This window comes from Nicotiana attenuata, unplaced genomic scaffold, assembly GCF_001879085.1.
Source record: "Nicotiana attenuata strain UT unplaced genomic scaffold, NIATTr2, whole genome shotgun sequence".
Classification (NCBI taxonomy): domain Eukaryota; kingdom Viridiplantae; phylum Streptophyta; class Magnoliopsida; order Solanales; family Solanaceae; genus Nicotiana; species Nicotiana attenuata.
The window spans coordinates 172,300-187,878 of record NW_017671674.1 but is presented as its reverse complement, the minus strand read 5'-3'; the positions used below and the strand labels follow the sequence as shown (position 1 = coordinate 187,878).

General features: G+C 38.7%; 1 protein-coding gene across 1 annotated transcript in view; it reads right to left on the bottom strand.

Annotated features, from left to right (window-relative positions):
* Positions 1-15,308, bottom strand: part of LOC109209623 (girdin) — a 17,172-nt gene extending 1,864 nt beyond the window's left edge. The window contains exons 1-12 of the mRNA XM_019372931.1: positions 15,168-15,308; positions 15,006-15,087; positions 14,875-14,921; positions 14,705-14,794; positions 14,561-14,614; positions 8,523-8,600; positions 8,362-8,430; positions 8,125-8,280; positions 3,152-3,278; positions 1,822-1,862; positions 1,331-1,420; positions 1,147-1,251 (exon numbers count right to left, since the gene is read on the bottom strand). Coding sequence (XP_019228476.1) covers positions 1,147-1,251; positions 1,331-1,420; positions 1,822-1,862; positions 3,152-3,278; positions 8,125-8,280; positions 8,362-8,430; positions 8,523-8,600; positions 14,561-14,614; positions 14,705-14,794; positions 14,875-14,921; positions 15,006-15,087; positions 15,168-15,203 — 975 coding nt within the window. The 5' untranslated portion in view covers positions 15,204-15,308. The remainder of the gene's footprint in view (positions 1-1,146; positions 1,252-1,330; positions 1,421-1,821; positions 1,863-3,151; positions 3,279-8,124; positions 8,281-8,361; positions 8,431-8,522; positions 8,601-14,560; positions 14,615-14,704; positions 14,795-14,874; positions 14,922-15,005; positions 15,088-15,167) is intronic.
* Positions 15,309-15,579: the final 271 nt, after the last annotated feature.

The window sequence follows — 15,579 nt, the reverse complement described above, 5'->3', positions numbered from 1 at the left end:
AGCGAGAGAGAAATAATGGGAAAGGGTAAACTATCCAGAGATGAGACTGTAGAAATACACAGCAGAAAATCATGAAATAAACCTTACAGATATATGACATGCACTTTATCAAGAAAAATGAAACCATTATTCAATTTATAAGCTAAAGCGCAGGTTGTGTTCTTCTTCTTCTTCTTTTCCTTCGTATACCCAGGAAACTTGACTTACTTTGTATGGTCAGCTTGGTCTTAATTTAGCTACTAACAAATGATGCAAGAAGTTGTATGGGATGAAGGTTTAGATCGGGCCCTTTGGAACTAAAAGACTCGTTCCTGATCCCTCGATGGAGAAAGAGCTTAGAGCCAGAAATTATTGAAGGTGTTACAGTTTTGCTAATTTAAAAAAATAATAATAAAAATAAATAAAATAAAAATATTAGCAAAACTGTAACACCTTCAATAATTTTGGTTTTGCTAATTTATTTCATGCAGCAATCGGTTTTGTTCTTTAAAGAGCTTGTGGGAAATTTCAAAAGGAAAACAAGAAAAGCTACATGAAGTCCATGTGATAAATGGATGTTCCGTTAGAATAAGATGAAAAAGCTAACAGAGGATGCTTTTGGTTATGTTTAAGGGTTTGTTGCCTGTTAAGTGAGATAATAGGAGGATGTAAAGAAAGTTAGGGTGAAACAATAGGGATGATTTATTCTGACTTAAAGAAAGGTTAGACATCTTTTTTCTTGTCAGTGGTACTATTAGCACTTCAAAAATTGATATCAATCAACAGATGTTTCTTCACACATAGACCATGACTATTTGTTTTGAGGAGGGTTAACAAGTTGCAGGACTGATTTGCCTAGTTCTTCCCAGGTAATTTCTTATGCAATTATCCATACTTTTTTATTTCCAGCCTCATGAGAGAAACGGCACTCATAGTTCCCTTCCACCAATCCATCAACTATTTATCACAATCGAAGATTATGTTAAAAGTAAGGTATAAGAGATAACAGCAGTTATTTACAGTAGAACGTAAAGCATGATTTGCCACTATTGAAACAGGACTGGGAAGTAATTACATAGAAGAATATCTTAAAGATCCTGCAAAGTAACGTGCATAGGCACCATACCATCTGTTCATCCTCATTTAACTTCAAGATCTTGAAAATACCTGATTCTCCCACTGCACGGCCACCCCTAGAGCTTCTTGATGAGCGGACGAGAGACTATAATTTTCCTCAAATAACCTCTCTATTTCCGAGGATTGTGAATCAATCTGAAAACAACAGAATAGAATGGTTTCCAATTTCACATAGCAAAATGAGAAGAAAAAGAAAGACAGATAGAGGTTTTACCTCCATTAGAAGCTTCTGCCGGCTACTTTCCAATCTTTCAATGGCCACAGCCATATCATGTAATTGCTTTTCAAGCCTCACCTTGTCTTCCTGAAAGGGTGGAATAAGAACTTAAACTAAAATCATTCCACCAAAACTTTATAATACATAATCTCTTTTTGAACTGCATTATAATACATAAACCTTGGACCATAGAGTTACCAAAGAACAACTGAACTTTTTTGAAGGGGCCAAAAGGATAAAGGGAATTAGCTAGAAAGTTAGCATGGTGAATAGACCAAAAGAAACAAAAATGAAATTGAGGAACAGTTTTACACAGCAAAAACTGAGTCATCAGGGCAATTACACACAATGGGACCTAGTAGCGTGATTTAAGAAACAACAATTTTGATCTCACCGGCCAATCATTTTCCTTTTCTACAGAAAAAAATAATAGCCAACTCAAATTCAAAACGTTGAAAAATATTATCAACTGCAGACAGATTGATTACCCCCGAGAATGTCTTCTGGCATGCCTTTCCGGTGACTTCATCTGTAATACACAGAACAGAAATATAGAAAAGATCAACAGATATCACGAGAAAGCCAACTGGTTGTTAAATGATAGATAACAAATACAAAACCAAAGGTTCATATAACGCAAATGATTTCTAATTAACTATCTTCGGTGATTCTTGTTTCTTATTCACTTCCTAAATTTTTTAGTGACTGTACTAATTTCTCATTGTTTGCATCCCCCTCACTTGCTTCAATATGACCTACATTACTTTCTATTAATATTGATTGACATGAATTTATTGGATAGTAACCTTCATCAACCATACTGGCTCTTCCGACATTGTTGAGTGCGCACACCCAATTTTTGAGCTTATAACTACTATTTTGCCTTTTCCTCCGAAGTCTTTCTTTTCCTTAATCTTGGGATAAATCTCTTGAACTTATAAAATAGCCATTCATTTTCTCTTCTTTTATTTTTTTTGATAATGATCCAATAGCCATTGCCTTTATTTCCTGGCCAGAAAAGAAATAGTTATACCAACAATTCAATATTTTCAGCTATTTCCAACATTCTATTGCTTTCCCTTCTCAATAACCTTTTAGATCTTGTTTCCAATGTCTGACTACCCTCCATCCTCCGTCCTAGACAATCTCAAGACTGATCAAGGAAGCCTTGTTCTTCCCTGCACTACTTCAAACAGAACATATCTCCCACATCATTGAAGTTTCTGAAGACCTTGTACAGGTACAATGATTTTTTCTTTTTTCCATGTTCAACTTACTTTTCCAATTCCCCCAAATGCTAGTCTTAAGATGAGCAAAGCCAGTTGAGTATCTTCTTATCAAATAGAATTTTTCCAACAAAACTTTTCTTCCTTTCAACAAGCTCGTACACAGTGCCATATTTCCTATGAATTTGTTTGACTTCAAATCATTTTTACCCGATGAGTAAGACAGATTACCTTTTCCATATGCAAATGAAAAGATAGCACTGATTATTTTCTCATCATCACAATGAGGCCTTTAATCTTCACAAAGAACTAGCATTTTAATATGTTGACTTTTTAACTTTTATACAGTAATGTGTATAATTTGAATGTGGATAACGTAGTTTCACTCCGAAAAATTTCTATTGATATAAAAAAAAGTCAGAAGTAAGCAAGCAGTCAAGTCATAAATAAAGATCCGAAATTTCCTTAAACCTTTATTTTGGATGTATCATGGTTCAGCAAATATGACAACAAACAGTAGTGCTTGTATTTACTTTTATACTAATTCTAAAAGCTAAGCACTTTAAATCTAACAAAATTGAATGATAATTACCTGAGACCTTATTGGACATAACAGCAAGCTTCTCTTCCAAATCCTGCTTTTGAGAAGTTAGTGTAGATGCGCGCGCTTGCTCCTCCACTAACTGCTGTCTTTCTTGTTGCCTCAACAGGGTCATTTGCTGTAATTTTTGTTAAATATGGCAAGAATTGATACTATGTAAATATGAAAAGATACACAAATCCCTATAATTAAGTAATTAGGAGATCTTGTAGGCTTGTAATTGTAGTCTTTCCTTATTTGTATTTCTGTCAAAGGTTATTTAAACCCAACAGCTTGAGGGAATAATCAAGCACTCTATTCACCATTTTTCTTCTCTTCTTCTTTCACATGGTATCAGAGCTAGGGTTTTTAGTCCCTGCTCCATCTCATTTTTTTTTTTCTTCCTTGAATTAAAAGACTATAGAAGAACCAGATCCTCCTTGGTCGACTCTTCAGTTTTCTCTATTTCTTCCTGTTTCTCTTGTTTTTGTAGTTACTCTCATTCACTTTCAGCAGTTCCTGTGTAATAAATACAACAATGGGAGATGATAAAGCAGTTGAAAATCAAATTACTGGAAAGTCGATTTTTTCCTCTTCACCATCTCCAACAATTACTACTGTTAAGTTGGATGGAAGTGGAAATTATACCTCTTGGGCAGCTTCTGTACAACTGTGGTTTATAGGTCAAGGATATGAAGATCACTTGATCAAGAATTATACAGAGATTGGAGCATCTGATAGACCAACTTGGGTTAAAATAGATGCTCAATTATGTAGTCTTCTATGGAACTCTCTTGACAGTAAGTTACTTAATCTTTTTCAGTCCTGTAAGACATGTTGAAGGGTTTGGAACAAGGCCAAAACCTTGTATACAAATGAAATACAACTTATTTACAAAGTAGTCTCAGACATTGTCCACCTGCAACAGAATCAACAAGACATGGCAAGCTATCTTGGTCAGGTAGAATCTTTAAAGGATCAATTTGATTCTCTTATGCCTTTTACTGACAAGATGGATGTTCAGGAGAGACAGAGAGACAGATTTTTTATGGTTCTAGCCTTGATTGGATTAAGATCTGATCTCTCCTCAGTTCGAGACCAGATTCTTGCTAGCGCATCCGTTCCTACCTTGGAGGAAGTATCTGCCAGATTGTTGCGCATCACATCTACACCGGAGGTAAACTCATACGATACTTCTATAATGGCTGTACAAACTAACACTTTTCAAAATGGACCCAGAAAAGGAAAAGGGAAAAGCACTAAACATTGCACATACTGTGATAAGGGAGGACATACACGTGATGTTTGTTGGTTGCTTCATGGTAAGCCTCCACGTAACAATGATCGTCCTCGACATGCAATCAATGTGGCTCACAGCGGAGATGGTATTCTACCTACACCAGATGTCAAGGATACATCATCTCACTCTATCACTTTGACTGGAGCAGATTATAATGATTATCTTCGGTACCAGGCATCAAAGCAACAGTCATCTACCTCATCTACAGCTTGCACAGTGCAACCTGGTAACTCTTTTGCCTATGTCGCACAGTCTTCCTTTCCTGAACCATGGATTCTTGACTCCGGTGCTACTGATCATATATCCGGTAACCAAAATTTTCTTTCTGTCCTTAATTCTCCATCTGTCTTTTCTACTATTACCTTAGCTAATGGATCAAAGACTGCTATCAAAGGAATAGGTGCAGCTCACCCTCTACCTTCTTTACCTTTAACCTCAGTTCTTTTTGCACCTGAGTGTCATTAGTAAATTAACCAAGAACCTCAAGTGTCTTGTAATCTTTTCTGAGGATTCTGTTTTTGTGCAGGACCGGAGTACGGGACAGGTGATTGGAAGAGGACATGAGTCACACGGTCTATATAAACTATCTATTCCAAAACCACCAGTTGCCTTCACTTCCGTTATTTCCTCTGATTTGCTTCATTGTCAATTGGGACATCCAAGTCTTTCAAAGTTACAGACGATGGTCCCCAGTCTATCTAGTGTTTCTTTGTTAGAATGTGAGTCATGTCAGCTTGGGAAACACACTCGTGCTTCTTTCCCAAAGCGTGTCAATAAAAGGTCATCCTCTATGTTTGAAGTTGTTCACTCGGACATATGGGGCCCAAGTCGTTTCAGTTCTTCACTAGGATTTCATTATTTTGTTACATTTATTGATGATTATTCTCGGTGCACTTGGTTATTTTTAATGAAAAACATATCTGAATTGTTCTCTATTTTTCAGAACTTTTGTACTGAGATTCGCAATCAATTTGGTGTTTCCATAAAGAAATTAATCAGTGATAATGCCCGAGAATACTTCTCTTCTTCTCTTTCTTCCTTCATGTCATCACAAGGTATATTACACTTGTCTTCTTGTGCATATACTCCACAACAAAATGGAGTTGCAGAACGAAAGAACAGACATCTCATTGAAACGGCTCGGACATTACTTATTCACAATCATATTCCTTCACGTTTTTGGGGTGATGCAGTTATTACTGCTTGTTATTTAATTAATCGTATACCCTCCTCTGTTTTGCAGTACAAAAGTCCACACTCAGTCCTTTATCCCGAACAACCTATGTTCCCACTTCCTCCACGTGTGTTTGGTTGTACTTGTTTTGTTCATGACCTTACCCCGGGAAAAGACAAACTTCAGCAAAAGGCTATCAAATATGTCTTTTTAGGGTACTCTCGTCTACAAAAAGGATACAAATGCTTTGATCCCTCTAAAAATAGGTACTTCATCTCAGCAGATGTTACCTTTTTTGAGACTTCCCCGTATTTTTCTCCTAATTCATTAAATCAGAAGGCCATATCCACAGTTCTTCCGGTTCCAACCTTTTCGCCTCCAACTCCAGCTCCAGCTCCACCACTCCAAGTCTATTCTAGACGCCCTCGACCTAATTCTCAACCAGTTGATGCTTCTGATCCTAATGCAGGTACACAAAGCCCATCGGGTGACTCATTGCCTTCTCCAGCAATGTCCCATGCTTCGGTTGAGCACTCATCAAATGTTACTGATTTCCCCATTGCTCTACGAAAAGGTACTAGAACTACTACCAATCAAACTCCCTCTTATACCTTTTTAAGTTATCATCGTTTATCACCTTCATATCATGCCTTTATTACTAGCTTATCCACTGTCAAGGTTCCAAAGACTGTGGAAGAAGCAATGGCCCATCCAGGTTGGCGTCAGGCTATGATTGAAGAGATGACTGTCTTGCACGATAACGGTACTTGGGAGATAGTCCCTTTACCTAAAGGGAAAACCACAGTTGGTTGTCGATGGGTGTTTACAGTTAAGGTAGGTCCAAACGGAGAGGTTAATCGCCTTAAAGCAAGACTGGTTGCTAAAGGGTATACTCAGGTGTATGGCATTGATTATGGTGATACTTTTTCACGAGTTGCAAAGATGGCATCTGTCCGTCTTCTTATCTCTTTGGCAACGATGAATCATTGGCCTCTTTTTCAGTTGGACATTAAGAATGCATTTCTTCATGGAGAACTTGTTGAAGAAGTATATATGGAGCAACCACCAGGGTTTGTTGCTCAGGGGGAGTCTGGATTAGTCTGTCGACTTCGTCGATCTCTTTATGGTCTCAAGCAGTCTCCTAGGGCATGGTTTGGCCGTTTCCGAACTGTTGTCCAACAATTTGGAATGACCCGAACAGAAGCTGATCATTCAGTATTCTATAGGCATTCATCTCATGGCAAATGTATCTTTCTAATTGTTTATGTTGATGATATTGTCATCACAGGTGATGATCATGAAGGTATTATCCAACTTAAGCAGCATCTTTCAAGTCAATTCCAGACTAAGGATCTGGGCAAACTAAAATATTTTCTAGGCATTGAGGTGGCACAATCTGGCAGCGGCATTGTCATCTCACAAAGGAAGTATGCCTTGGATATTTTGGAAGACGCTGGTATGTTGAACTGCAAACCTGTGGACAGTCCCACGGATCCAAATACTAAACTTGTTCCGGGACAAGGGAAACCTCTAAAAGATCCAGGGAGATATCGGAGACTTGTTGGCAAACTCAACTATCTTACGATCACGAGACCTGATATCTCATTTGCTGTAAGTGTGGTTAGCCAGTTTCTCCGGTCACTTTGTGACAGTCATTGGGATGCAGCAATTCGCATCCTACGATATGTCAAAGGTTCTCCGGGACAAGGTTTATTGTATGAAAACAAGGGACATGCAGACATTGTTGGGTATTCTGATGCAGATTGGGCAGGTTCTCCCTCTGATAGACGGTCCACTTCAGGTTATTGTATTTTAATCGGAGGCAACCTAATATCCTGCAAAAGTAAAAAGCAAGATGTGGTGGCTAGGTCAAGCGCGGAGGCAGAATATCGGGCTATGGCATTGGCTACTTGCGAGCTTATATGGCTAAGGCAACTTCTACAGGAGTTAAAGATCGGAAGGGACGAGCCGATGAAATTGATTTGTGATAATCAAGCCGCATTATATATCGCTTCAAATCCAGTATTTCATGAAAGAACGAAGCATATTGAAATAGATTGTCACTTCATTCGACAAAAGATTCAGTCCGGGTGCATTGTTACGAGTTTTGTCAACTCAAAAGACCAACTAGCAGATGTCCTCACAAAATCACTCCGAGGATCCAGAATTGGCGATATCTGTAGCAAGCTAGGAGCATATGACTTGTACGCTCCAGCTTGAGGGGGAGTGTTAAATATGGCAAGAATTGATACTATGTAAATATGAAAAGATACACCAATCCCTGTAATCACACAAATCCCTATAATTAAGTAATTAGGAGATCTTGTAGGCTTGTAATTGTAGTCTTTCCTTATTTGTATTTCTGTCAAAGGTTATTTAAACCCAACAGCTTGAGGGAATAATCAAGCACTCTATTCACCATTTTTCTTCTCTTCTTCTTTCACAAAAATGGTATAGCAAATAAAATAAAGCATTAAGAGAGAATCCAGACAACATAAACAAACAATGTACCTCTAATTGAGATTTGAGATTTGCTAGCTCCTTCTCCATAACATGCATATGATCTGGCGGAAAATTCATTGAATTTACACCACTAACAGGACCGGACATTGCTTGCTGCTGTAATGAGTTAAGTTCTGCTCTTAGCGCTGCTGCATCCTCTTCAGCCTAATCCCAAAAGGATTCAAAATATATTAAGGTATACTATTCCACTAGAACTCATTTTAATGCAAGAAAATATATGCATACCCGATATTGTTCCTCTTCTACTTCCTTCACACGTTTCTTAATTGCACGAAGCTGAGCTGAAAGATCCTCCTATATTTGAAACAGGGTTCATATGAAAAACGAAGATAGAGCAAATATAAGGTTGAAAGAAGCTATGGAATGGTAGTAGAAATGATATGTACTCGTGCAACAACTGCTGCATCCTTTTCCATGGCAACATCCTTGAGTGCTTTTCTTAATGAAGGTACAGTGTTTTGCTCCTGCACTTCGAAAGAAAAGTAAGTGAAGCCACCCATCAACTGAAAAGAGGTCTCAAAAATCTTACCTAAATTCCCTTTTCTTCCTCCTTTGAGCTAATGATAAGACAAATTTCAGAATGGTTTATCATCCAAGGAAAAGGATCCAAATGTGCAGAAATACTCCCTCAGACCCATTTTATGTGAAGATCTTTGACTAGGCACGAAGTTTAAGAAAGAGAGAAGAAAGACTTTGAAGTTTAAAAAAGTCATATGCATTTGTGTGTCTTTAAAGGGTAAAATTAATAAATTTTAAGTTAAATTGTTCCTAAATATAAAAAAGTGACATTCCTTTTCTTGACAAACTAAAAAGGAAAAGAGTGTCACAAGAAACGGAAACAGCCTCTCTGCCCATCGGGGTAAGGGTACGGTCTGCGTACACACTACCCTCCCCAGACCCCACTTTGTGGGACTTTACTGGGTCGCTGTTGTTGTTTTTGTTGTAGTGTCACAAGAAACGGGAAAGGGAGTATTTCAATAGTGAAAGAGCAACTAAGTACTATTGATGTAACTAATATCTTAAATTTAAAGTAAATATGTGGCATCATGACATCATCCATGTATGAACAGAATAGTGCTAGGTTATGAGATAAAGACTGTATCATAAGGTAATGATATTTGTTTCATATTCCAATGTCTATTACTAACAGCAACAATGTCCACTGCTTACATCATACTTCATCAAAGTCCTTATATTCACTCTCAATACTTGTTGATTGTTAAAAGTTACAATCATTAAAGGGACATTATCAGATGTTACTGTGGCGTAACAGAGATGTGGTAACAAGTGGTGTTTGAACTTTAGAAGGGGTTATTTTGATTGGGAAGTTGAAGGATGGCTACCTTGCTGCAAGAATTAGATCTGGTATCACTAGATGCTGAAAATGAGGATTCTTTGCTATGGATTGGACAAAGAAATGGTGTTTTCTCTGTAATCATGCAATAAAATTTTTGTAGCAGCAGAAATTTTCCTGCATGGCTGTTAGAATAGTCGTGTAAATAGGAGTAAATAACTCTAACCCTAATCCAATATGCATTAGGAGTAGGATATGTTATGTGTGTATATATAGGGCTCATTGTAGCATTGTCAATACATCAATAATATTTTTCTCCCGTGCATTCTCACATGGTATCAGAGCTAAAGTGAGAAATTGTCGCTGTGCATCATTCCAGCGGCCTCCGGGAAGAAAGACCTCGTTGCCGTGGAATTTTCCGGCGACTAAAGAGGTTGTTCATAACAAAAAAAACCACTTTTCGGCAGTGTTGTGCAAAAAACCAACACCACCACGAAGTAGATCGGCCTCCGGCGACCAACCCGTAAAAATTTCTCCGTCAGAAGACCCCCCACGCGCCGCCACGCGCCGCCGGAAGAAATTTTCCGGCAAAGCTCCGACCCCACGCGCCGGCGCGTGACACCTTTTCCGGCCACTTTTTCGCGAAATTTCTTCAGGACAGCTTGCTCTCCTCACAATTCCGAGTCCATTGGTACTATTTCCGACAGATTCCGACAACTTGGAATTTTCCGGCAAGCTATAGTGATTTTTCCGGCGAGAACAGTGATCCCAGCAATTTTCTGCTTTTTCCGGCACGATATTATAATGGAATTCGTACCTGAAGCCTTTAACTCACAATCCGTTGGATTAAATGCAACAAATCCAATTCAAATGGTTTCTTTACCGAATTATATTGAGTTCCTTCAGTACAAAGCACGTAAACAGACATCTTCAGGATTAACCTCCGTTGTTCCAACAAATAGTAGCATGACTGGTGTCTCCCAATCTTCAACTTCTGAGTCTTGGGTCATTGATTCAGGTGCATCTGATCATATTTCTGGTAACAGATCTCTTTTCACTAGTATCTCATATTCTCAATCTCTTCCAACAGTCACAACGGCCAATGGGTCTCAAGCCATGGCAACTGCAATAGGTCAAGCAAGTCCACTTCCTTCCTTACCTTTAGACTCAGTTCTTTATGTTCCTGGTAGTCCTTTTAATCTCATAGCGGTTAGTCGCTTAGCCAAATCACTTAAATCTGCTGTTTTATTTCTTGATGACCTTGTTTTTATACAGGAACGCAGTACAGGGCGGATCATTGGTACCGGACGTGAATCAGATGGACTTTATTACCTTATCCTTGCAAAATCACATGGACTCGCATCTTGTCTTCCTCCAATAACTTCTCCCGTTACTGATTCACCAGATTTATTACATAAACGGTTAGGACATCCCAGTTTGTCAAAACTTCAGAAAATGGTACCTGGCTTATCTCACTTGTCCACTTTAGAGTGTGAGTCGTGTCAGCTCGGTAAGCATACCCGCTCTCACTTCCCGCGACGTCTTGATAATCGAGCAGAGTCACCTTTTACTTTAGTCCATTCAGATGTTTGGGGTCCTAGTCGGGTTAGCTCTACCTTAGGATTCCGCTACTTTGTCAGTTTCATTGATGATTATTCCAGGTGCACTTGGATATTTTTGATGAAAAATCGATCTGAGTTGTTTTCTATTTTCCAGACCTTCCATGCTGAAATTCAAAATCAATTTGGGGTTTCTATCCGCACATTTCGTAGTGATAATGCCCTAGAGTATTTGTCTTCCCCATTTCAGCAATTTATGAACTCCCATGGGATTATTCATCAAACATCTTGTCCGTACACATCCCAACAAAATGGGGTAGTTGAAAGAAAGAATAGACATCTTATTGAAACTGCTCGTACCCTACTCATACAATCTCATGTTCCGCTGCGTTTTTGGGGGGACGCAGTTCTTACATCTTGTTATATTATTAATCGTATGCCATCTTCAGCTATCCAAAATCAAGTTCCATTCTCTGTCCCGTTTCCCCACTTACCTTTGTTCTCTCTTCCACCCCGTGTCTTTGGGAGTACGTGCTTTGTTCATGACCTTACTCCAGGAAAAGATAAGTTAGCTCCTCATGCTCTTAAGTGCATATTTCTGGGTTACTCGAGAACGCAAAAGGGATATCGATGTTATTCTCCTGACCTTCAGCGATTTCTTTTGTCTGCTGATGTTACCTTCTTTGAAACCCAATCATACTTCACGGGTCCAGTTAATCACTTAGATATTTCTGAGGTGCTGCCTGTTCCTTCTTTTGAAGATTCAGTCCCTATCTCCCATTCATCTTCCTCCATAGCTCCACCGCCTACAGTTCCAGTTACAGCTCCACCACCTATGGCTCCAGTATCACCACCGAGTCCAGTGCCACCACCTAGTCCAGTTCCACCAACTATAGCTCCAGTGCCACCACCTAGTCGAGTTCAACCTTCTACAGCTCCACCACTCCTGACTTATCATCGTCGTCCGCCCCCACCATCAGGACCAGCTGATTCACGTCCTGCACCTGACCCTGCTAGTACCGCGGACTTGTCTCCTCTTAATCAACCGATTGCACTACGAAAAGGTATACGGTCCACAGTTAATCCTAATCCTCATTATATCGGTTTAAGTTGCCATCGTCTCTCATCATCCCATTGTGCATTTGTGTCATCTTTGTCCTCTGTTTCCACTCCTAAGTCTACAGGTGAAGCACTGTCTCATCCCGGATGGCGGCAGGCTATGATTGACGAGATGTTTGCTTTACATACGAGTGGTACTTAGGAGCTTGTTACTCTTCCTTCAGGTAAATCGACTGTTGGTTGTCGTTAGGTGTATGCAGTCAAAGTTGGTCCAGATGGCCAGGTTGATCGACTTAAGGCTTGTCTTGTCGCCAAAGGATATACTCAGATATTTGGACTCGATTACAGTGATACTTTCTCTCCCGTGGCTAAAATTGCATCAGTCCACCTTTTTCTATCCATGGCTGCTGTTCGCCATTGGCCTCTCTATCAGTTGGACATTAAGAATGCTTTTCTTCACGGTGACCTTGAGGATGAGGTTTATATGGAGCAACCACCTGGTTTTGTTGCTCAAGGGGAGTCTAGTGGCCTTGTATGTCGGTTGCGCCGGTCCCTCTATGGTCTAAAGTAGTCTCCTCGAGCCTGGTTTGGTAAGTTCAGCACAGTTATTCAGGAGTTCGGCATGACTCGTAGTGAAGCTGATCACTCTGTATTTTATCGACATTCTGCTTCAAATCTCTGTATTTATCTGGTCGTTTATGTTGACGATATTGTTATTACCGGCAATGATCAGGATGGTATTAGTAAGTTGAAGCAACATGTCTTTCAGCACTTTCAAACTAAGGATCTGGGCAGATTAAAATATTTTCTAGGTATTGAGGTCGCTCAATCTAGCTCAGGTATTGTGATCTCACAACGGAAGTATGCCTTAGATATTCTTGAGGAGACAGGAATGACAGGTTGTAGACCTGTTGACACTCCGATTGATCCGAATTTTAAACTTTTGCCAGGGCAGGGGGAGCCTCTTAGCGATCCTGCAAGATATAGGCGGTTGGTTGGTAAATTAAATTACCTCACAGTGACTAGACCTGACATTTCCTTTCCTGTGAGTGTTGTGAGTCAGTTTATCGATTCTCCCTATGATAGTCATTGGGATGCAGTTGTCCGCATTCTTCGGTATATAAAATCAGCTCCAGGCAAAGGCTTATTGTTTGAAGATCGAGGCCATGAGCAGATCGTTGGATACTTAGATGCTGATTGGGCAGGATCACCTTCTGATAGATGTTCTACGTCTGGATATTGTGTCTTAGTAGGAGGAAATTTGGTGTCTTGGAAGAGCAAGAAACAGAATGTGGTTGCTCGGTCTAGTGCAGAAGCAGAATATCGAGCAATGGCTATGGCCACATGTGAGCTAATTTGGATCAAACAGTTGCTCAAGGAGTTGAAATTTGGTGAGATTAGTCAGATGGGACTTGTGTGTGATAATCAAGCTGCTCTTCATATTGCGTCAAATCCAGTGTTCCATGAAAGAACTAAACACATTGAGATTGACTGTCATTTTGTTAGAGAAAAGATACTCTCGGGAGATATTGCTACAAAGTTTGTGAAGTCGAATGATCAGCTTGCAGATATTTTCACCAAGTCCCTCACTGGTCCTCGTATTAACTACATATGTAACAAGCTCGGTACATATGATTTATATGCACCAGCTTGAGAGGGAGTGTTAGAATAGTCGTGTAAATAGGAGTAAATAACTCTAACCCTAATCCAATATGTATTAGGAGTAGGATATGTTATGTGTGTATATATAGGGCTCATTGTAGCATTGTCAATACATCAATAATATTTTTCTCCCGTGCATTCTCATAATGGCCTTGGAGGATCAATTGGGGAGCCAAAATTCCTTACAAAGTGATATGTTTCAGCTGGATATTGGCTCATGATGGATATTTTGAGGTTTTTGGTCACCTTTGGCATCTCATTTTCAATATCTTTGGGATCAAATGGGTCATTCCAGCAACCAGTAAGAATCTCCTCTGCAGCTGGATGTATTTCAAAGGAAATAAGATGCTGAAAACCATACAGAGGGCTATTCCTGGTTGTATGTTTTGGACTATATGGAGGGCAAGAAACTTGAGGTGTTTTGCGGGCAAAGAAATTACTATACGGGTGCTGAAATTTAAATATCTATGTAACTTAGCTACATGGTGTAATCTAGAGAATATGTATGATGAGGGGAGACTATTAAGATTTTATAGATTCATAGCAGAGTTGAGCTTCATTCTATTCTAGCAGATGTAACATCCTGTATTATCTTAGTGCTGGAACTTTATATGAATTAAAAAAGGGACATTTTCGATTTCAAGGATCAGTAGAATTCCATAAACTCTTTAACAACATTCAGAAAAATGATGACTTTCCAACAACTGATCATATAATTAACTTTTTTCCAGAAGAACCCATTCTATCTATCTATGTGGACTATTTACATGACTGGTCTCCGTCGTAGAATTATCACTAAAAAACAGCATCCTTTTCCTATGATAAAAATGAATAAATACATCATCATTACCAGATCATTAAGACGCTTTTGCAACATGTTGTTTTCGGCTTCTTTTGTCTGAAGCTGAACAAGCAAAATTTTAGAAGAAATCGTGAACCATGAGAGATATTAATTAGTACACTGACAAATTAGTCTATAAGATAAAAAAAATACCTTTGAGGCCAGTGCTCTATTTGCTTCATCCAGCTCTGCATTATTTTTTTGCACTTGTTTCAATTGAGAAACTAAACCACTCATATCACTCTGCAGTTTGCCAATTACGCATTCACAATAAGGAGGGGGAAAAACCGAAAAATTAAGAGAAGAGAAGTGCAAATTGAGACCTCTGATAGTCGAGTTGTACTCTCAGATCTTTTAATCCCCACAACCTCTGTCCGAAAATTAAAAAAAAAAAAAGAAAATTATTAGGATGAGAAGAAGAAAAGAGAAAAGGGTTCAGAAGATTAAAGCATACCATTAGGGATATTGGTAAGATCGGGTCCAGAAGAGGTTTTGCTTAATCTCTCTGCTGCTCTCTTTTGACGAATCTCTTCCAACTGAAAAATGTTATATGTAATATCATAAGCAGCGCAGCGCAGCGCAGAAGAAACAACTTGCGGAGGAATAAAATTCTTACCGTTCGACGGGCAAGGGAGGCGTGGCGAGAGTCCATATCGGGAAAGTCAATCAAATCGGACTGACGCCTATCTCAGACCCCTGTTTTGCCTAAATCAAATCTTTGTTGCTGTAGCCTGTATGTGTACACATTTGGAGTGCACAACTGAAATTATTAGTTATAAAACAAATAAGTATAAAACATAGTTTTGATCCAATGTGGAATATTTCTATTGTTTACAAACTTTAAATAAATACATTTACTTTAATAAATTCACCTTTTATCTTGGAATAATATATGTAAAAAATTTACTTATATGAATAATGGGATCTGTTTATATATATATATATATATATATATATATATATATATATATATATATATATATATATATATATATATATATATATATATATATATATATATATATATA